This window comes from Eschrichtius robustus, chromosome 3 (genome assembly GCF_028021215.1).
Source record: "Eschrichtius robustus isolate mEscRob2 chromosome 3, mEscRob2.pri, whole genome shotgun sequence".
In the NCBI taxonomy this organism is placed as follows: Eukaryota; Metazoa; Chordata; class Mammalia; order Artiodactyla; family Eschrichtiidae; genus Eschrichtius; species Eschrichtius robustus.
In genome coordinates this window covers 110,383,789-110,408,408 of record NC_090826.1, presented here as the reverse complement: position 1 = coordinate 110,408,408, position 24,620 = coordinate 110,383,789, and the positions used below count along the sequence as shown (strand labels likewise).

Here is a 24,620-nt window from a genome sequence, read left to right as displayed (position 1 = left end):
GAAAGGTAGTCAACAAAATACTTTTTATTTTTTTATTTTTTATTTTTATTGGAGTATAGCTGATTACAGTGTTGTGTTAGTTTTAGGTGTACAGCAAAGTAAATCAGTTATACATATACATATAGCCACTCTTTTTTTTTTTTTTTTTTTAGATTTTTTTTTCCCATATAGGCCATTACAGAGAATTGAGTGGAGTTCCATGTGCTATACAGCAGGTTCTTACTAGTTATCTATTTTATATATAGTAGTGTGTATACGTCAGTCCCAATCTCCCAATTCATCCCTCCCCCCCTCTTATCCCCTGGTAACCAGAAGTTTGTTTTCTACATCCGTGCCTCTACTTCTGTTTTGTAATTAAGTTCAGTTGTACCCTTTTTTAAGATTCCACATATAAGCGATATCATATATTTGTCTTTCTGTGTCTGACTTACTTGACTCAGTATGACAATCTCTAGGTCCATCCATGTTGCTGAAAATGCCATTATTTTGTTCTTTTTTTATTGCTGAGTAATATTCCATTGTGTATATATACCACATCTTCTTTATCTATTCCTCTGTTGGTGGACATTTAGGTTGCTTTCATGTCCTGGCTATTGTAAACAGTTCTGCAATGAAAATATTTCTGATAATACTGAAAATTTATTAAAGCCATTTGATCCAATCAAACCTTTTTTATAATATTGAAAAGCTATTAAGCCATTCTATCCAATCAAAACCAAAAAAAGGGCTTCCCTGGTGGTGCAGTGGTTGAGAATCTGCCTGCTATTGCAGGGGACACGGGTTCGAGCCCTGGTCTGGGAAGATCCCACATGCCGCAGAGCAACTAGGCCCATGAGCCACAACTACTGAGCCTGCGCATCTGGAGCCTGTGCTCCGCAACAAGAGAGGCCACGATAGTGAGAGGCCCACGCACCGCGATGAAGAGTGGCCCCCGCTTGCCACAACTAGAGAAAGCCCTAGCACAGAAATGAAGACCCAACATAGTAATCAATCAATCAATCAATCAATCTTTAAAAAAAAAAAAAAGTAAACTGAAAAGATGTTTGTTCATTGACTGTCTCAGCCATTTGACAAACTGGCTTGCAGAAAATAGTCTCTCAACATACATTTAGCAAATTAGCTTTTGGAGAACGGATTTTTAGCAACTTGGTATGAGTAAATTTTCCTGCTTCTGACCAGTAGCCTTTCTAAAATCCTGTTATGGACAATGGCCAGATCAGAAAAGGGTGTCTTAAGTACAGCACACTAAGGTCTGTGAGGGTATCTAAATCCTGCTGTGAATGAGTTCAAGGCCAAAATGTTGGCAGTTTTTAGTAAGTAGTTCAGTCAAACTCTGTGTTAATATTCACCATGCAGATAATAGATAGAAGCTTCGTGGCCATCTTCCATTTTTAAAGCTGGACTACATAGGGAAAGATGTAGGTTTATAAATGTGGAAATTCATCACAATAACTGATATGACCTACAAAATAAAAGAAATATAAGAAAGGTACATTTTAATTTTTTTCTAGGTTCACCTATACTTCCAAAAGATGTCTACTCTCCTGGAAAACATCATTGCCATCATCAAACTATTTCACGAATATTCAAAAACAGATAAGGAGACTGATACATTGAGTGAAAAAGAGCTGAAGGAACTTCTGGAAGCAGAGTTTCAGCCAATCCTGAAGGTAAAAGATATTTGCCAGGATTAAAGGGTATATCATTTTTGTTCTGCATCAATCTGTCAAAATATTACTGTGAAATCTTTGTGAGTTGTTTCTTTTGGAAGAGAAACAAATGTAATCTTATTTCAAAACAGATATAATTTGTTCAACTTCTTTATACCTCTATATATACTACACACACACACACACACACACACTGTCTGTGAAAAAATATATATAAATATTTAGTGACAAATAAGTGAAAAACAGTTAATTCATTGTAATATTCCCCTTAATTTCAAGAATGTAAAGAGGGTACAGCTAAAAGACAATTCACTTAAGGAATTTATAAAATACTGACACTTGAAGAAGAAGTAAAAAGAACTTGCCCCATCAAATTTTTTGTGTCACCATACTAGTGTTTAAGATTTATTTTTTTTAGGACAGTACCAACAGCTCCCTGCTGAATCAGGATAAGATAAATATTATTAAAGAAAAAATTAGGTTCTACTTTCCTGTACCAAGAGTTCACATTCCCTAAGTTAACTTTATTTAATTACCCATTTGAGTCAGTCTCATGGACTTTCCCTCTCTGTCTTCCTTGTATACAGAATCCAGATGACCCAGATACTGCTGATGTCTTCATGCATATCCTCGATGTAGATCACAACAATAAAATAGACTTTACAGAGTTTTTCCTGATGGTATTCAAGTTGGCTCAAGCATATTATTATACCCAGAGACAGAATTTCAAGACATTAGGGAAAGAGCAGAAAAAAGTATAGATACCATTATGAAGATGATACAGAAGAAGAGGGTAAAGAAGAAAGAGAAAGAAAGTCCAGTCATTCAAGAAGAAGTGGTGGAAAGAAAAAAGATAGAACAGAGAGCCCAAGAGGAAGAGGAAAAAACAGACATGGGTCTAGTTCTGGAAGGGAAGGAAGAAGAGCTGACAGAGCTACTTCTGGACACAGACATGGATGTGGGAAGAAACATCATGAATCAAGTAGGGAAAAGAAAAGGAGAGCGAGTTCTACTGAACTAAAAGAAAGAAGTCACATGTCAAGTGTTAGCCCCACCAGGGAATATGAAGGAAAAGAAGAAGAATGTGGTTACAAAAATAAAGGTAGAGGATGTGAAAAATGGATAGGATCAGAGCGTAAGGGCTCATATCAAGTTTGTGAAGAAACTGTGACTATGGATTTTCAATCTGGTTGCAGTACACACCGGGGATCCAGTATCAGTAAGGGCAGCGACAGCAAAGAACATTCGCAAGATTCAGGTAGACAACCAGTGAACACTCACAGAAGGTTGCCATCCAGCTCAAGGAACCAACATAGGTCTAACCATGGCCAGTCAGGAGACAGCTCTAGGCATTCAGAGTCACATCAAGGGAAGACAGACGCAAATAGGAAGAGTGAATCTGTCCACGTAAAGTCAGGATCCAGCACTACTCAAAGACAGGGGCGCCACCATGAGCAGGAAAGACACAGCTCCAGACACTCTGGAACTGGACATGGACACACCTCAGCTGGATCCGGAAGTGGGAAAGACAGGGAATCCAGTGTTGGTCAGGCCAGTGACAGAAAAGGACATTCAAGAGATTCAGGGAGATATTCGGTGACCACTCATGGAAGCTCTGGGTCGAGCTCAAGGAACCAACATGGGTTTTCCCATGGCCAGTCAGGAGACAGCACTAGGCACTCAGAGTCACATCAAAGGAGGACAGACACACACAGGAAGAGTGAATCTGTCCATGGAGAGTCAGGATCCAGCACTATGCAAAGACAGGGGCACCACCATAAGCAGGAAAGAGACAACTCAAGACACTCTGGAATTGGACATGGACATGCCTCAACTGGATCCAGAAGCAGTAGGCACAGGGAATCCAGTGTTGGTCTGTCCAGTGACAGCGAAGGACAGTCAGAAGATTCAGGTAGACATTCTGTGACCACTCATGGAAGGTCTGGGTCCAGCTCAAGGAACCAACATGGGTCTTCCCATGGCCAGTCAGGAGACAGCACTAGGCACTCAGAGTCACATCAAGGGAGGACAGACACACACAGGAAGAGTGAATCTGTCCATGGAAAGTCAGGATCCAGCACTATGCAAAGACAGGGGTGCCACCATGAGCAGGAAAGAGACAACTCAAGACACTCTGGAATTGGACATGGACACGCCTCAACTGGATCCGGAAACAGTAGGCAGAGGGAATCCAGTGTTGGTCAGTCCAGTGACAGCGAAGGACAGTCAGAAGATTCACGTAGACATTCTGTGACCACTCATGGAAGGTCCGGGTCCAGCTCAAGAAACCAACATGGGTCTTCCCACAACCAGTCAGGAGACAGCCCTAGGCACTCAGAGTCGCATCAAGGGAGATCAAACCACAGGAAGAGTGAATCTGGCCACAGAAAGTCAGGGTCCAGCACTACTCAAAGACAGGGGCACCACCATGAGCAGGAAAGAGACAGCTCCAGATACTCTGGAACTGGACATGGGCACACCCCAACTGGATCTGGAAGCAGCAGACACAGGGAATCCAGTGTTGGTTGGTCCAGCGACGGTGAAGGGCAGTCAGGTGATTCAGGTAGATACTCTGTGACCACTCATGGAAGGTCTGGGTCCAGCTCAAGGAACCAACATGGGTCTTCCCATGACCAGTCAGGTGACAGCTCTAGGCACTCAGAGTCACAATAAGGTAGGACAGACACACACAGGAAGAGTGAACCTGTCCATGGAAAGTCAGGATCCAGCACTACTCAAAGACAGGGGTGCCACCATGAGCAGGAAAGAGACAGCTCCAGACACTCTGGGACTGAACACGGACACACCTCAACTATTTCTGGTAGCGGCAGACACAAGGAATCAAATATCAGTCAGGCTAGCAACACAGAAGGACATTCAGGAGATTCAGGTAGACAGCCCTTGACCACCCAAGGATGGTCTGCATTCTATTCAAGGAACCAAGGTCATGGTTCAGATCAAGGTTGGAGACATGGAAGCTATGGCAGTGCAGATTAGGACTATGGACAGTCGGGGTTTGGCCATTCTCAGGATGGAAGTGTCAGTCATGATTCCAGCCATATGGGAGCCAGGGACAGATCTGAATATAGGAGCATTTATGAGATCCAATATAACAGGCAGTAACGTACACCCTGGAACATATGGCCATTCAAATTATATTTCAAAACGGTTGGGGTTTGGACAGTCACATAGACACTATTATTATGAGTGAGAAACTATTAAAGTATTAACCCAAAGAATTGGAGAATGACCAAGAGACAACTTTGAGTCAAGAAAATGTTCATTATGCTTCCAGGGAGGTTATCTTTTCTTGTCATTTTTTAAAAAATTAGTTACACTATTTCTTTACATTGGTGATAGTTTCTTTTCATTCTATAGGAAGCTTTGAACTTTATAGTTAGGAACTGGTTAATGGGAGAAAGCAATATCATGGAGTGCTAAATTTGGAAAACCATAAGTATTTGGGGAGGTTGGGGTTAAGTAAGGATTTTTCTTTTGAGAGGTTAAGTTTTAGAACCTCTCCAGATTGGTACATTAACATTTGTAAAAATAAAAAAATCAAAGGAACCAATAGTATAAAATCACTGTTCTGTCAGCCAAAGCTGTTATATTAATATTAAGGGTCATCACACCTGCCTCTATTATCCTTCTATTGGAACTCTGTATTTCTTCATTCATTAATCACCTTGGGCACATAGAATCCAAGAAAAGTGAACTGCATGAAAACTGAAAATAAACAATTGATCATATATCATACTGTGTCTCTTCCATGCTTCTCATAGACCCAAAAAGACTTATCTCCCCATAGTAAGAATGACATATTTTCCTCTGTCACTGAAAACTATATGTCCAAATGGCAGATGTACACCATGCAAAAGAAATAAGGAGTCCAAAGAAGAAAAAATTTAATCAAATCCTGTATCATTCTCCAACATAGTCACATTGTTCCATGTAGTCACCATCAGGATGAAAAAAGGCTTAGCTCAATCATAGATAGCATCATAATTATTATAAAACGTCAACCCAAGTGGCTATTAGCAAAGTCAAACCAAGATCAGGAAACAAAATACTGACCATAGGTCCTTCTTACAAAGATACGAAGAGATATTTTCCAATGGAAACTAATGAGAGCAGAAAAACTGTGCTGAAATTTCTTGACAAAGGAAAAGCAATAAAGAAAATCATCTCCTGTCCTGGAAAGAAAACATATATTCATATATTTTATGACTAGGCAGGAGAGCTAATAATTTTAGTAAAAATGTGAACAAGCTTCTACCATTAAAAGGAATATCTCTCTGTGAGAATCATACCCCAAGTTTTCCTTCTCCATGATATCAGACCAGTAGGAATATTAGACAATATCTAGTCCAATGTTCGCATTTTGCAGGTGAGTCTATCATAGAAATAATCCATACCAAATACCTCAAGTCCCCAACTCTGAGTTTAGTGGTTTTATAAAAGCTGCCTTTCTTTGACTTTTAGTTAAATAAATTAAGCTAAACCTAAATAACCTGTCAAAGTTAAAATGATCTGCAATGTACACAGGGATTGAGTGAAAAGCAACAAGCAAGCTCATTTTTCTAATTAGTCTCAAACAATATTATGTCTATGTTTGTGCTCCATTAGCCAAATGAAGGGAGCACCACCCCCAATGGGAATCCTGCTTCCCTGCTTGAAGTACTGTCCCCAAATACCCCTACAAAGCTGCAAAGTCCAGACAGTGCCAAGAACACAATCAGCATCCAGTAAATGTTTGCCATTAAGGATGGAATTATAGGCATGATTGAATGAGGGGATGGAGAGTGAGAGCCAAGGAAAGAATATTGAGAAAACCCACCGTTAAAAGTTCTGCCCAAGTCACATAACAAGTAGGCAGTGGAAACAAAATTTGAAACCCGATTCTATCTTCCAAGTATATGTTCTTCTCACTGAAAAGGAGAGAGTGTTATCAAAGTTTCAATAGTTCAAATTTCAGGTAAAATGAAGAATGAAATACGTTCATTGATTTTGGTAACTTGACGTTTGGAATGTGGAAACAGTTATTTCTGTGGAGAAGTGATGATGTAAACTTTGTTGGAAAGCTTACAAGTGAGTGGTTTTTAAAGAACTGGAAACAATACAGGAAGTTCAGAGTAAATATCTAACCACACTTCTCCTGTGAAAAAGCCAAAAATTAATTTCCAACCAAATCCCTTAGGTTTTTCCCATCACTAAGTGTCCTGGGGTAGAGAGATTCTGGGGGTGAAGGCTGGGAAAACAGTCTGCGGGAGATAGTTTTTGAGAATTAAGTAGGAATCATATCATGTAATATCTTGGAAGCCGCAGTAAAGGGATTAGATTTCTTTTTTAATTTGTAGTAAAAAAAAAAACCACATAACATAAAATTTTATCATTTTATCCATTTTTAAGTACACATTTTAGTAGTATTAAGTATATTCACATCGTTTTGCAACCAATCTCCAGAACTTTTAAATCTTGCAAAACTGAAACTCTGTACCCATTAAAAAACAATTCCCTATTTCCCCCTCCCTGCAGCCCCTGGTAACCACGATTCTACCCTCTGTTTATCTTAATTTGACTACTAAAGATACCTCATATAAGTGGAATCATGAAGTACTTGTCTTTTTGTGACTGGCTTATTTCACTTAGCATAATGTTCTCAAGGCTCATCCATGTTGTAGCATGCCAGATATTTCCCTTTTTAAGGCTGAATAATATTCCATTGTATGTATACCACATTTTGTTTATCCATCTGTCTGTTGGATGGACATTTAGGTTTCTTCCACTTTTTGGCTATTTTGAATAATGCTTCTATGAACCTGGTTGTGTAAATGTATCTTCCAGACCCTGCTTTCAATTCTTTTGGATTGAAATGGGATTGCTGGATCATATGGTAATTTCATATTTAATTTTTTGAGGCACTATCATACTTTTTTTCCGTAGGAGCTGTAGCATTTTACATTCCCACCAACAGCACACAAGTGTTCCAATTTCTCCAGGTCCTCACCAACACCTGTTATTTTTTGTTTTTTTGATAGTGGCTATCCGAATGAGTATGAGATGGTATCTCATTATGGTTTTAATTTGCATTTCTCTAATAATTGTGGTATTGCACCTCTGATCTTTTACATATCATCTTTGGGTAAATATCAATTCAAGTCCTTTGCCCATTTTTTTATTAGTTTTTGTTGTTGTTGTTGATATGTAATAGGACTTCTTCATATATTTTGGATACTAGTCCCTTATGAGATATGTAATTTGTAAATATTTTCTCCTATAACATAGGTTGCCTTTTCATTCTGTTCTACCTTTTGATGCACAAAACTTTTTAAGTTTGATGTAGTCCCATTTGTCTATTTTTGGTTTTGGTGCCTGTGCAGAGGCTAGATTTTATTCTGAACTGATAGGAAGTCTTAGAAGGATTTCAAGCAGTGGAGTGATAATAATCTGATTTTTAATTTTAAAAACATTTTAACTGCCTGACGGAGGATCTATCTCTGTTGGTATTAAAGGCAAGGCTGGAAAAAGAATAACAGGAGTCAATACAAAATATTATAGTAGTTGGGATGAGGGCAGAGGTAATAGAGGGAGTAAGAAGTGGTTATAATTGGTATATGTTATAAAAACAGAATCAATAGAACTTGCTGATGGATTGGTTTTGGAGTATAAGACAGAGTGTAGATTCAAGGGTGACTCCCAGATCTTTGGGCTTGGAAGGGCTTGGCTGAACAGTCCTCACTTGGGGTCCCTCATGCAGTTATAAGTAATAGTTAGATGTCATCCGGGGTTTCAATCATCTGAAGGCTCAACTAGATCAAACGTACAAGACGGTTCATCCACATGACTGGCAGCTGATACTGGCTGTCAGCTGGGAGCTGAGCTTGGCCACTGACTGTGGGCACCTCTATGTGGCCTCTCCAGCCTGGCAATCCCAAAGAAGTCTGATGTCGTACAAGACACCCAGCCTTCCCCAGAGAAAGCATGCCAAGAAAACCAAGTGGAAGCTGAGTGGTCTTTTCTGAACTAGCCTCAGAAATGACACAGAATCACTTCCTCTTTATTCTACTGGTTACAAGCAAGTCACAAAGTTTGACTCAAATTCAAACAGAAGGACCGCCATCTTTCAAAGAGAGAAATGCCAAACAATTTGAGTATGTGTTTCAAAACCACTACACTTACAATGTCAACTTTTTCTGGGATAAAAATTTTAAAGGTAAGAATTAAGTGAATCCCTCAATTAGAACATAAATATGAGAGACAGAAGAGAGGCCAGCTTCCTGGAGGTAACGGAATATGTGGAAACTTGGAATACAATTGGATAATCTGTGTGGGCTCAAACATGAAATCTAAGGGACTCAAGGACAGAAGTCAAGTTTGAATACCATCAGCTTAAAGTTAAGATTCATCCAAGGCAACACACCGAATGGGAGAAAACATTTGCAAGTCATATATCTGATAAGGGGTTAATATCTAAAATATATGAAGAACTCATACAACTCAATAGCAAAAAAACAAAAACAAAAACAAAACAACAATTTGTAAAAAATAGGCAGATCTGAATAGGAATTTTTCCAAAGAAGACATACAGATGGGCAACAGATATATGAAAAGACCTTCAACACAACTAGTTATGAGGAAAATGCAAATCAAAATCACAGTGAGATATCACCTCAGACCTGTTAGAATGGCTATTATCAAAAAGACAAGAGATAACAAGTGTTGGTGAGAATGTGGAGAAAAGAGAACCCTTGTGCACTGATGGTGGGAAAGTAAATCAGTGCAGCCACTATGTAAAACAGTATGGAGATTCCTCAAAAAATTAAAATTAGAACTACCATATAATCCATCAATTCAACTTCTGGGTATTTATCCAAAGAAAACAAAAACACTAACTCAAAAAGATATATGAACCCCCATGTTCATTGCAACATTACTTACAATAACCATGATCTGGAAACAACCTTAAGTGTCCATAAGTAGATAAATGGATAAAGAAAACGTGGCACACACACATGCACACACACATATACACACAATGGAATATTATTCAGCCATAAAAAGGAATGAAAACTTGCCATTTGTGTCAACATGGATGGGCCTTGAGGGCATTATGCTAAGGAAAATAAGTCAGACAGAGGAAGAAAAATACCATATCATCTCACTTACAGGTGGAACGTAAAAGAAACAAACAAACAAACAATAAAAAGAGAAAACAAGCTCATAGATACAGAGAACAGATTGGTGGTTGGTGGAGGTTGCAGGGTGGTCAAAATGGGTATAGGGTGACAAAACTTATAAACTTTCAGTTGTAAAATAAGTAAGTCATGGGGACATAATGCACAGTATGTTAACTACAGTTAATAATACTGTGTTGCATATTTGAAAGTGCTAGGAGAGTATATCTTAAAAGTTCTCATCACAAGAAAAAAAATTGTGTAAATATATATGGTGATGGATGTTAAGTAGACTTATCACGGTAATCATTTTGCAGTGTATACAAATATTGAATCATTATGTTGTACACCTGAAACTGAAACACAGCAGGACCTTATGGTCCTTGCCCCCCACCATGTCCTCAGCCTGCCTTTTGTCTGTGGAAAAACTTTAGCCAAAGAATACCTTTAATCAGAGAAGTGAGAAAATATAGAAACAGAGGAAAACAGTCAAAGGAGACCAAATAATAATAGTTTAGTCATTAAGCATAGTCAAGGACCTTTAGTTCCTCCTTAAGGGCTATAGATAATATTCTGAGCCATATCCTGTGAGCTGTCTTATAGATACTGAAACCCTCACCAGGTGGAAGAGGTTAACTACATGATGACCAAGCTGTAGCCATGACATAAGCTGCCACAATTCTGAGAACTGGCCTCAAAGAAATGGAAACAAACCCACCCTGGAGCTGAAGATTAACCGTGCCTAACACAATCAAGATGATGCTGGTCAGACCACTGATGACCAATTTCAAGATGACTGTCAGAGCTGACTGTACTGTTTCTGCATGTAGCCCCACCCTCAACCTATAAAAGCTCTTGCCCAATGGTTGCAGGAGGCAGGGAGTCGGCCTTTGGACAGGGGTCTGCCCTCCCTGCCGGTTGCCGGCATCCAAAATAAAGCAAACTTTCCTTTCCACCAAACTTGCCTCCTTATTGGCTTCTGAGCAGTGAGCAGCCAGATCCCACTTTTGGTTACAAAACTAATATAATGTTATATGTCAATTATACCTAAATTAAAAAAAAAATCATCCACAGCTAGCAATGTTCTACTTTACTGGTAGTAACTTGCTATAAGTTGACCTTATTCAAAATACTTAATAACAATGTTATTTTTTCTACCATAAAAAAAAGAGAATGGAAATTTATTGATTTCTCACTGCACATCACCTTCCTCACAATACAGCAAGGTAAAAAAATTATAATTTACCCTTTACAAATTATAAAACTGATGAGCAAAGACATCAACAATAAGTTATCTAAAGGCGTGAACTGAGTGATAAAGCCTCAAAGCCCAGTCCCTTCTACTACGACATACTGACTAGCACAGTTTCTGACACACAATGGATCCAGATTAGATAACAGTTTCCTTTCTTGACTTCCTCTAAAAAGCAGCTTAGGGTTCCATTTTTAGAGCCTAAAAAGAGAAGGCATATCTTCATATTCACTCAGCAAGGTCTCTTTCCTTCCTTGGCAGTAAGGCTTTAATAGAAGATAAGTTGAACCTAAAATTCTCAAAATGAAACTTTAACATAATCCAAGCAGAGACTCTTCTTGGTTCTATAAAAATATACTATTAAAATATACTATTAAAATGTACAAAAACATTAATCATTGCCTATGGTGTCATTTCAGGTTCTAAACAAGGGGTGTTGTTCAGAAATCACACCACCAAGGCGACCACTTACTGCTAAGGTGTTAACATTTAGGGAAGTAGAGGACATGAGAAGAAAATGAGTAAATTACAATCATGTCCTATGCTATTACCAAAGTGACTCAGCTTTTGGCAATAAGACTGTGGTTTTAATTTAATAGATGATTTATCTATATAGCTTCATATGAAAATGAACGAAATAGTCCCTAGCTCTTTGTGGGGCTATACAGCCACCCGTTTTCATTGCTCTTCCCTTCCAAGGACTTGTTCCACTCTTCTCAGAACCACTCCCAACCTGTCACATGAGGAAAGGATTGGCAATACATATCAATGGATGTCTGGGCTCTAGACAAACACATTTCCACACATCTTCAAATAGAAAGCTGAGAATAAGGATTAGACTGATCAGAATCCAGATAATACGGTTGTTGGTTGGTTCTTGATGAATATTACTTCATTCTTTCATCAGGAGGATTCAAGGAAATTAAATATTAATCATTTAGTTGTCAGTCTCTATACTAGATGTTGGAGTTACAAAGATGAGACAGATCTGTTCCTTCAAGAGATCACTAACAGTGGAGGAAAGACATAATAGCATAAGTAGATTTAAAAAGATATTATTAATGTGCAGCGGTGGTTGAAAAGTATAAGGTGCTAGCTAACTGTATTTAGTGGTAAGAAAGACCTGGTTCAGGGCTTCCCTGGTGGTGCAGCGGTTACGAATCTGCCTGTCAATGCAGGGGACACGGGTCCGGGAAGATCCCACATGCCGCGGAGCAACTAAATCCATGTGCCACAACTACTGAGCCTGCGCTCTAGAGCCCGCGAGCCACAACTACTGAAGCCTGCACGCCTAGAGCCCGTGCTCCGCAACAAGCGAAGCCACCGCAATGAGAAGCCTGTACGCCACAACGAGGAGTAGCCCCCGCTCGCCGCAAGTAGAGAAAGCCCATGCGCAGCAATGAAGACCCAACGCAGCCAAAAATAAAATAAGTAATAAAAATAAATATATAAAAAAAAGAAAGACCTGGTTCAGATAAATCTTTTGAATTTAGGAGAAACGTGCACTAAATCTCTAAAAATGGCTGGAAATGTGCCAGGTTGACTTGGGAAGGAGAGTATTCCGGGGGGGGGGGGGTTAACCATCCCGTGCAAAATCCCAAAGATGAAAAAAATAAATAAATAAAGGTGCTCTAAAGGAAGAGATAGTAGCTCAGCATAGCTAAGATATAAGATGAATGTTGGGACATGGCATAAGGTGATTCTGGAATCCTTGGAACCAGATTGAAAGGCTCCTAGTAAGCCATCCTAAAGGATTTGGTCTACATGGTCTGAGAGGAAGAGCCAACAAAGGGTTTTAAACAGAGAACATGATTACGTTTGCATTTTAAAAGATCATTTGGTGTGAAGACATGGAAGAGATGACATCAGTGGCAAGAAGACTAGCTAGGAGACCATTGCAATATCTTGGCAAAATTATGTTAGGAGTCAGTAAGAGCAAAGCAAAACTGAATGTCACAGACATGACTGAGATAAAGTGAATATGATTTGGGGATAGATTGAATGCGGTGATTGTGAAAGAGGTAAAGTCTTAGATAATCTACCAGATTTCTGGCTTGGATTTCTAAGTAAATAGAGCACATCAGAGGTGAAAAACAATACCTTAATAGATGAATGTACTTTACTGGGAACTTTCTAACAGTTTTAAAGTTGAATCACATCCCAACCAGTGGTTATAAACTAGTCACCTAAAGGCCAAATCTAGCCTACAGATGTGTTTTATTTGGCCTGCACCATTTTAGCTCAAGTATTCTGAATCTGATTTAGTTGGATGATTCCACATAAAAGCATGCATAGCTGCCTTCTTTCAAAATTGTAAGATAAGGCATGGGTTCATTAGCATCTTTTTCTGAAGACAATCAGCAATACTTAAGAAGTAAGACTGCCACCTATTGGCTGGACATATACCAGCCTGTTCATTCAGAACCATTATATCCACTGTCTCCCCTCCACTGAAAGCTGCCTCATTTATCTAGGTCATCTACCTGCCTGACCCCATTAGGGATATAGATATGTGACCCCTCCTCCAAGCCTAAAGCACACTGAAGCTCCCCTCACCACTAGCAACCCCCATTTCACCCCACAGTCACAAGGGGAACTTGAAATCAGTCAAGGGTGAACTGGTGCAACAATTACACAGTGGGGGTCATTGGAAGTGGGGGTGGACCTTTCAATGATGGTGTAAAGAGGCTTAAAATTCTCTTCCTCTTACCAGATCTCTTATGTGTTCCTTTGTTCTGAGATACTTGGTTGTATTAAGTACAAAGAGGGAATCAGAGTGGGATTAGGAGGAAAGGACTTAAAATAACCTACTAGTACTAGCCACTCTTCCAGGTCTTAAATTAAAGGACTACAAGAAATTCATGAAGTTCTCCTTGGTCACAAAGTTGATCTGGGTGATAGAGCAGATAGAGGTTTGAGGCTGAACCTTGGGAAGTGTGCATTTCTCTTGCATGTACCCTTGGGTAGCTATCTTCCTGGAACAGAGTTCATAAGCTGTCAGCTATGGGAAGTGAATGAATTTTCACATTAAATTCATTATGAAGAATTCTCAAAAGAAAGGCAAATAGAGTAAGAAAATAAACTATCTTTGCAGAGGGAAACTGCATGCTCCCTGTGGCAGATTTTAAATGGCTACAAATTCGTTGACACTCCTGGCATCAAGAGGTGGAGTCTATGTCCACTCCCCTTGAATCCGGCTGTCCCGTGACTGCTTGGGCCAACAAAGTGGAGTTAAACCTGTGCGATTTCCAGGGCTAGTCTTTAAGAAAACTGGAAGATTGGCCCTAAGAGACTGAACATACAAACAAACAATGGCCAGATCATATATAAAAACAGAACTTTGATCCACAACCTGCAGAAACCTGCCCAGGAAACCAACCCCTTATCTACAATAAACCACCCAGGAAGCTAGCCTGCTATAAGTCAGATTTGTAGTTAGACTGTTATCTCTAATAATAATACAGGAAGCTAAACAATTACTTTTGTAACAACCAATCCAAATGGCCAAGACTCAGCTAATAACTGACAGCTTCCCTGAGTTTTATCCCTGACTCCCACTTAAGACCAAACAGATAAAGCCAAATATGCACCCCCATCCAATCATACAGGATGTTCTATTTCTAATTAGCCCACCTACAGCTTCCCCATGCCAATGGGGAATGTGACTTTAGACAGCAGATCCCTTTTCATTTGGAGGAGAGAGAGCACATAACACAGGACACCTAAAGTCAGTCAAGGACAAAAAGAGGAAAGGATAAATGCAATGTTTTGGTTTTTAACCATTTGGAAACATAGTCATTCCCCACCTTCACCCCGTTCCCCTAACACTATTTTCTTCTTACCATGTTCCTGGCTCTTGTGTTATGTTTTTCCAGTAAGGTCTTCATTCATAGGGTCTGAAAATACAGAGGAAAGCAAAAATCAAAAAAGCACTATTTGGAGGAACTCTACTCACAAGTCACAGTTTCCCTGAGGCTGTACTCCAAGTGACATGAAAACCTACCATGGTCTTCCGAAGTTTAGGAAGGGGATTGGGCAGCACCCAGATCACACTGCACCCACTGCATTATGCTTCATGAGGTCTCCAGGGAAGTATCCCCTAAAATGAAAAGTCCCAAAAAAGACATTTACATTCTTAGATCTTCTCTTGCTGGAAGTACACACAAGTACGTAAGTTCACCCAATTAAGACAGTCAATATTAGGCTGACAACTAAACTCTGATGATTTTATAATAAATTACTATCTATGAGTTTTAATGTAACTAAACTTTGAGACAATGTGCCAGATAACTGACAGAATTAACTTATTTAATACTCTCAACGGCCCTTTAAAACAGGCATTATACCCTCCCTTTAAAGATAAGGAAACACTCAAAAAGGCTATGTAATTTGCCTGACGTCATAGAGTCGTAAATGGAAGAGCCGGGGGCAAATTCAGGTGGGTCAGACTCCAAAACTTTAGCAGCTGACATTGTTCCAGGTTGGCTTGTGGCCTTGTCTACTCAAGAAGGGCAACAATATAGTGGCGGGTGTGTTTTTTGGGTCAACCCCATTATGTAAACTTACCTCACAAGATTTTTTTAAAATAGGAATTGTTACCGAATCCAAGATCGTTCTGCTCACCACACAACAGGCCAACAAATTGGAGATGAGGTGTTGAGGCAAGGATTAATGACTTTATTCAGAAAGCCAGGCATCCGAGAAGACGGTGGACTAGCATCCTAGAGTACCATCTTATCGGGGTCTGGATGCTAGTTTCTTTTATAGAACAGAGACAGGGAGGAGGTGAGGAAGTAAAGTAAAAAGGCCATAAGTCTTGCAAAATATCTCCTGGTTTTGGCCATCCTCGGGGAGGGGATGTGTTAACTTCTTCTTTCTTGCAGCCATTCACAGGTGGGCAGGGTCAGGGTGTTTCCCTGTGGGCTGAACAAAGGCACTTTGGTTTAACATTCAGGCAGAGGGGTAGGGTTCCCCGAGGCCGGCAATTATGTATGCCTATATCTATAGACAGAACAAAAGCAATGAAAAGCAAAGGTCAAAGTAAAAGAAACAGATCCAACATGGAGTCAGAGTTTGTTCTTCCCTGTTACAGAATTACATTAAAAAAAAATTAGTTGAAATATAACCATACTACACATGAATTACATATAATTCAGTGATAGTTATCTTGAGTGACAGGGGTACACCGTGCATGAGCACTAGTAAAAAAGTGGGAGAAGAGTTGGTGTGCTCACCACCACTGGGGATACCACTAAAAATGTCTGATCCAGCCTGAAGGGATTTTGCCCTAAATTGGTTAGGAAATCCCAAAGTAGAGCTGGGAAACTACAGGAAACTGTGAACACAGTTCAATACTGAGATGCTGATGAAGTAATTAAAATGCTGATGGAGAGACTAAGCCAGGCTTCACCATGACATCAGCACTGCTTGAGGAATCAGCTTTTTCAACATAAAAACACATCACTGGTGACACGAGGTCATGCTTGAAGGCCTTTTGGAACTGTATCTCAGTAATTATTCTGGTTTTATAGAGGTTCACAGCTCAGGATAATTTTTATACTATTGTTATTTTCTGCTACCTTTTGAATATCCTCTCCCAACTTATATGTGGGCAGGAAATTACAAATAATATGCAATGTGGTATAGACAGAGTCTTGTGCAAAGCAAGATCAATAATCTCGAAGATTAGGGATACTATTTTATTCCCAAGCTCAGATTTTAATATTTATCATTATTAAAATGATCTCTGTTAAATTTTCATTCCAGCCTATAATATCTTCAGTGGTATTGAATCTTACATACAACATATTGGCCACCTATTCACACTGTTGTTTAAGTCACTGATTAAAATGGTGACTACACACAATCAAGGGAACCAGCATACCAGCTAACCACCCTGCAGACTGTTAGCAACCCATGAGTCAACAAGATTCACAAACCCTTCCATCATATGGACAGACCCTGCCACCATTCCCCTGAAGGCCTCAGCCACCTCATAAATTTCCATCAAGGTGGCTGGAGTCATTAAGTGACAAAACCCTCTGAATAAGAGAAGAGGTAGACAAAGAGAAAAGAAATGTAAGAGAAGCTAATGCTGACAAGGAAGAAAAACATGGATTTTTATTTTTGTCCTTTTATTATGCTTCAGAGAGTATTTGATACAGGGCAGCATTTCCCTCAGTGTGTTCCCTAATAATACATGTTCTTCAAAGGAAGAATTCCAAGGGGAAAAACATTTGGGAAACCCTGGTTAGACAAGGGTCTTAGGTACAGCACAGCTTCTCAGAGTCAGAGCCTTTAATAGTCTAATGCACATTGTACCTCCAAGAGAATTGTGTGTGCTTTCCCTAACGGTCCGAACACTATAACTTGTTTCTCACAGAGCACCTATTAATACCCTATATCCCTGATGGTATGAAGATGAGCAAAAAGGAGACTTTATCATGGAGATGGGGACACAGCAATGAGGGTAATGGGATGACAGATCCATGAACAAACAATTAGAATACAATGTGACAAGAGCCATGGGAAAACCCTATGTAGATGCAAGTGATTTCAGTAGAACAACTGACCTCAGGGGAAGTCACATATAAGCAATGACATTTCAGGAAGATCTTACAGTATATATAGGAGAGCTTGTTGGGCAGAGAAGAAATACAGCAGAGGAAACAGCATGTGCAATGACATGAGATCAAGAGTGAGGGTGGTATGATCAAGGATAGTAGTTAACATTCAAAGGGACAATCCCATAAGAGACAGTTCGTAGAGGAGGAGGCTAAAAAAGTGGATTCCTGTCTGATTTCAAGGTGGCTTGTGGGCCCAAATTTAAAATAATTTGAATTTATTCTATAGGCAAAAGAGAGACACCACAAGCTTTAAGGCAGGGAAATGACATGATAAGGTTTGTTTATAAGAAGATGAACCTGGCAGCAGTATAGAAGGGATAGTAGGAAGATATCCTGGTGGTACAGAAAGACTGATTACAAAGCTGCTGGAAATGGTCAAGATGCAAGGTGACCAGGGTCAAAATCAGATCAGCAGTGCTAGGACAGAAGAGGGCTGGGTCCAGGAGACAAGTCTGCAGTAGGACTGACAGGATAGGATGTGGTGGTCATCTGTGGATGAGGGTGGGAAAAAGGGGGAGAAATGAAGAATGACTACAGAAGTTCTTAGCCTGAGACACTCAAGAATGATGATGTTACTGATATGACAGTAGACAACAGGAGAAAAGATACTTCTCATTATATATTATAATGGAATCAGTTTGAACCTCTTAGGTTTCAGATGACAGGGATATCTAAATACGTGAAGAGATCATATAGGCAGTGAGATATAACGATCTAGAAAAAAAAAAGTGCAAGTTTGAGCATGTCCTGCAAAGAGATAGTGGTGTTTTTATAGGAGTGAACACACTGTATATGGCACGTGTCTGATATTCCAGGGTAATAACAATGATAAAAAGAGAAAAGTAGACCCTCCTCCCAACTTGGGATGATATAACTAAATTTTTGCACCTCCAATGTCCTCTCTGTTCTCATTTACCACAGTACTTCAAAGACTACTATTAGTGATTTAATTATCTCATAGGCAGGTTTCTTCAATACTCAGAGATGGAATTCACAGTAACCAATGAGGTCACACTAAATCCTAGCTGGGCACCCTCCTTTTTTACACTCTTCACCTCTCCTGGATTTCAGAGCCCTCTTACATATGCATATTCTATCATTCTCAGTTCAAGGATCACTGCTCTTCAGCAAATATATATATCAAGCATTGTCAAGTCACCATGGCAGACACAAGAACGTATAAGGGATGACAGATGTATACAAGGAAAGTGTGATTTCCAGAAACTCTTCTGTAAAATTTCTGGTAGAAAGGACTAATATTAATCTAAATCTGGAAGTTGCTAATATAAGCAGATATTAGTACTTAAAGAAGTTGTGAAATAAACAGTAGAGAAAGAAAGATGGAGATAAGGGTGGATCAGAATATGATTATGAATGAATTAGACCATCTCATAAAGGATGGCTCCTCCTGAGAACGAAGCTTTCGTTGCTGTAAAACGGCCACTCTCCTGACCTTTGTTCGGCACCCTGCCAGCTCCTTCAGTCCACACCCTAACTTGTACTTTTGGCAAACTACGTAAGAAAAAAATCTATCCAACTATTCCTACTTAGTATTACCCAAGATGGAAATCTAGGAATGTGCTCTAAGGCATAATACCACTGGGAGCTTAGCTTTTTTTTCTTTATTTTATGTTCCCTATTATCATAAGATTCCTTATAGAAAGGAAACTAAGGACAGAAATGTACCTTTTCTGAGATTACTCAGTACTCTCTTTGCAGTGCTGCATTGTACAGCCCTAAGACATGGCAGGCCAAAAGAGGGTCAGCATTATTGATAGTCTCTACTATCTTCAGAGAGCTTTATCTAAGTGTCATACAGCTCTTACTGCTTCCTGCACTGTTGAATCTAAAGATGCAGGAAATTCTTGGGTCCTCCTACAACCTTTGGGATATATGATAATTTAGACAAGGCTTCAGCGAGATAGAAGCTGATCTTAGGAGACCAATCCCATGACTCTCTATTATCTAGATTAAAGATAGCTAAATTCTAATTCAACGATTCATCTAATCCTAATTCAATGATTCCATTTTTTCAGGTAATATTTATTCAGTTCTACCATTGAACAGGTGCTTTCATATACGTTGGAAAGCTCAGATTTTTTTGGAGATACAAAGATGAATAAGCTATGGAGATACAAAAATCCGTAAACTAGCCTCACAAAGATCACTTACCACATGAGACAATCCCATAAAATGCTAACTATAATTTAGTATATTACATGATATGTGTAGAACGAAAAGGACACAGTATGAACAGTGCTAAGGAAAAATGAAGGAGGGAGACCCTACATAGATTAATTTGTTCAATTAATTTGTTAATCTTCATTTGTACAATCATGCAACAGATATTAATAAGTGCCTACTCTGAGCCAGACTCTATTCTAGGTTTTGGGTTTACTGCAGATGGCAAAACAGATAAAATCACTCTCTCAAAGAGCTTATTCTGTTGGGGGAGATAGGTACTACACAAATTTCAAATGGTAATAAATGCTGTAAAGAAATAAATGTGTCAGAGTATCAGGAAGGGGAGTTACTCTGAGGAGGCATCATCTGAGCACAGACCAGAATTACAAACAGAAGTCAGCTATGTGGAGAACAAAGAATCAATAACCAAGTCAGAGAACAAGGTCTTCTGGAAGGTACAGGCTGAAAAAGACACGATATTCTTCTGAGCTGAAAACTCAGTGTGTCTTCAGCATGGTGAAAAAAGGGAGAATAGAGGTACAAAATGAGATCAGAGAGGCAGATGGGGATCCAATCACAAAGAGAGTAGTGGTAAGAAGTTGTCAACTAAGTATGATGAAAAGCTCTTAGAGTGTTTTAAACAAGAAAGTAACATTTTGATTTATATTTTTTAAACTTCAGTCTATTACTGTATTGATAGTAGATCATGGAATAAAGCAAAAAGAAAGAGGGAGACTAACTGCACAGTATAGTTGAAATGATGATGGCTGGGACTAGGTTGGTGGCAGTAAAGATGGAAAAAAGGAGATAAATGGAGGATATTTTGAAGGGAAAGTCAATGGGACTTGTTGATGTACATTAAAGATGAGGAAAACAGGAATGAAGGATGACTTCTAACAATTTAGTCTGACCAAGCTGATAGATGATGGTGCCTTTTCTGGTTCCATTTACTTTGGTCATGTTAAGCTTGAATGCCTACAAACATCTGGAAATTCAAAAAGGCAGCTGGATAACATCCATATGCCAAACTGAGTGTTCATTTTTACTGCTTGATACCTTAGCAGCATTTAGCACAGTTGATCTGTCCCTCCTGATTCCTCCTGGCTCCCATGACACCATGTTCTCATGGACTCCTCCTACTTCATTGTCACTACTTCTGGGTCTGCTTGGCTGGTTCTGCTTGACCTCTAAAGGTTGAAGGTCTCCACAATTCTATCCTTGGCTTTTTTCCTTATATAGCTACACATCTACTAGGTTGTCTCAACCTAGTCGTTTGGCCTGCCATCAGTATGTCAGTGAGACAGCTATAGTCAGTCCAGTGATAGTAAGGGACAATCAGAAGATGCAGAAGAATAGTCAGTGTTCCCCCATGATCAGTTTTAGTATGGCAATAGGCAATATGGATCCAGCACAAGAGGAAAACAAAACTCTCATCATGGTCAAAGAGGAAGCACCTCTAGACAGTCAGGATCTCAGCAGGGCCAAATACCCAGTCTTGGATAGTTTGGTTCTATGCAAGAAAATATGGGTCAAGTATAAGAGGACATGCATCCAGTCACGGACAGTCAGGAAAGAGTTCCAGACATTCAGCATCATCTCATAGCAAATCATTACCTATAGAGTCTGGAATCAGTACAAACAGACAATGGTGCCTAGTATAGTCAATCTAGTGAGAGTGGAAGACAATCAGAAAACTTAGACAGTCAGCATCAACCCATGAACAGTCTGGGTGTGGCCATAAACAATCAAAGTCTGACAAAATAGGAAAACAAGGCTCTAGCCTTGTGCTAGACTCTCAGGACCAACACCTACCCATGGACAGTCTGGATCTACACAGGTAGAATCTGGGCCCAACACAAGAAGACATGGATCCAGCCACAGTCATTTCTGAGAAAGCTCCAAATACTTCTCACAGACAATCATCACCTCTGCAGTCTAGATTCAGTACAAACAGTAGAGATATAACTTTACTCAGTCCAGTGGTAATGAAGGACAGTTAGGTGACTGGATAGACAGTCACTCTCTTCCCACAGTCCACCTGAATATAGGTATGGGCAGTCTGGATCTAGCACAAGTAAAAGAAATGGCTCCAGCCATGGACAGTTAAAAGGTAGGCCAGGGACTCATCAAAGATGGGTATCCACTCAATCTGGGTCTTCCAATGAAGAATCTGTGTTCAACACATGGGAAAGAAATGGATCCACCTATGGACAATCAAAAGGCAGCACTGGAACTTCAGGGTCAACTCACAGACAAGCACCATTAATATTCTGCAGACATTAACAGTGATGCAGACATCAAGAGACACAGTTATACCCAGGCCAGTAATGATGAAATACAATCTGGGGATACAGAGAAAGAATCACAATAAACCCACTGGCAGTCTGAGTATAGACAAAGATAGTTGGGCTCCAACACAAGAGAAAAACAAGGATTGAGTCTTAGAAACTGAAAAGATAGCTCTATAAACCCTATGAACTCTAGGGCTTGTCAGAGCCAGACATCCACTAATGGTCACTCTGAATTTACAAATGAAATCTCAGGATCCAACTCTAGAAAGAGACAAACAGCCAACCATGAACAGACATGAGAGCTTTGGAAAATCAGTGCCCCATCATGGCCACATAAAAAGTCATGAACAGTTTGGTCTAGTCAAGAAGAGGCTCAGATAGAGAGTGAGGATTACTCCATGAAAAGTTTAGGTCCAGCATAAAAAAGAGACAAGTATCTAGCTATAAAAAGGAGACGGCAGTGGACATTCAGGGTCTACATCCACACAGCCTCTACCACTGTAAGCAGGAAACAGACATCAGTTATAATCAATCTAGTAATAGTAAAAGGCAATCAGGAGATTGAATAGACAGTCAGCTTCCACTCATGGTCAGTCTGAGTGTAGTCATAAGCAAACTTGGTCCAGCACAAGAGGAAGACAAGGCTCTACCAAGGAGAATTAGAAGACAACTCTAGACATTCAGAATGTCAACATGGCCAGACAGCAATTCATGGACATTCTGGGTCTACCCAAAGAGAATCTGAGTCCACTATAACAGGAAGACGTGTACAGTATTTGGCTATGGAAAATCAGGAGATAGCTCTGAATACTCCAGTTCTGCTTACAGACAATCTGCACATACAAGGTCTAAATCAAGTATAAGCAGACATTGAGGATCCAGTTATAGTTGATAACACACAATCAGGAGACTCACATAGAAAGTCAACATTAGTCCATGCATGGTCTGAGTATGATTATGGACAGTTGTGAAACAGGAAGTCAGAGGACGGGTTTATATACTCAGAGTCTCACAAGAACAGACACACACTGGAAGACAGGCTGGACCTACGCATGAACAGCCCAGATCTGGCACCAAAAGCATATAAGGTAGTTATGGACAATCAAGAGATAGCTGTGGACACTCAGGATCTACCCACACACAATCATTTACAAAGTCTGGCTATAGTATCAACAGAGAAGGGGGATCCAGTTATAGTCAGTCCAGTATATTGAAGGACAATCAGAAAACAGGGAACAACAGTCTTCACCTTCCCATGATGAGTCTGAGTATGGATCTAGTAGCACATGAGGAATAAATTACTCTAGCCATGGGAATACTGGAGATAGGCCAGGGTTCTATCAAAAATGGACATTTATTCAGAGGCAAGCTAGGTCTACCCATGCAGAATTAGAGTCTAACACAAGAGAAAGATATGGGTCTACTTATGGACAATCTGGGTCATCCCACGGGCAATCATCATCTACACAGACTGGATCTGGAATAAGCAGACGGCAAGGACCCAGTTACAGTCAGGCCACTGATAGTGAAGGGCAATCAGAAGATTCAGAGAGACAGTCAGAATAAACCCATGGGTGGTCTAAGTCCAGTTCAAAAAACCAGTATGAATCCACTCATGGCCAGTCACTACACAAGTCTAGATATTCAGGGTCTCATCAAGGCCAGAGAGCCTTCCCATGGACACTCAGAATCCAGCAGAGGAATAAATCAAGGATCCTGCCACAAGCAGTCAAGACATAGCTCTGACACTCAGGGTCTCTTAAAGGGCTGATGACAATTTATGGACAGTCTGATTCTTCCCATGGATCATCAAGATCAAGCATGAGAGAAAGATAAAGATCCTCCATGAACATACAGGACACAGTTCTAGAGACTCAGCCTGGGTACGCAGCAAGCAGACATCGAGGATCCAGTTCCAGTCAGGCCAGTGATAGTGAAGGGAAATCAGAAGATTCAGAGAGAGCATCAGCATCAACTCACAGACAGTCTGGATGCAGACATGTGAAATAGCATGCAGGAGGACAACGAGATAGGTCCATACAGTCAGAATCTCAAAAGAGCCAGAAAGCCACTCAGGGACAGTCAAGATTCAGCCCAGCAAGCAGATAAGCCTCTAACTAGGAGCACACAGGAGACTGCACTAGATATTCACAATCTCGTCATGCCCAGATATCCACCAATGGACAGTCTGGGTCCACCCATGAGAGATTTAGGTACAGCACAACAGAAGAACATGTATCCAGCTATCAACAATCAGAAAATAGCTTGACACTCAGGGTCAGCCTACAAACTTCATCCATACAATCTGAACCTAGTAAAACTAGAAAATGAGCATACAATTATTGTCAGTTTAGTGGTGGTGAAGGAGACTCAAATAGAGAGTCAACATAAACCCATGGACAATCAGAACCCAAAAAAATAAG

The 24,620-nt window shown here is 39.9% G+C and overlaps 1 protein-coding gene and 1 pseudogene across 1 annotated transcript; both read left to right on the top strand.

Moving 5' to 3' along the window:
• Window positions 1-1,532: 1,532 nt before the first annotated feature.
• LOC137760649 (filaggrin-like) lies at window positions 1,533-4,248 on the top strand. The gene is given in 5 exon segments (XM_068537578.1): window positions 1,533-1,670; window positions 2,258-2,416; window positions 2,418-3,725; window positions 3,783-3,937; window positions 3,984-4,248. Coding segments are annotated over 5 exon segments (2,025 nt in total).
• A 369-nt stretch (window positions 4,249-4,617) lies between these two features.
• Window positions 4,618-24,207, top strand: LOC137760648 (filaggrin-like; annotated as a pseudogene).
• The last annotated feature ends 413 nt before the right edge of the window (window positions 24,208-24,620 follow it).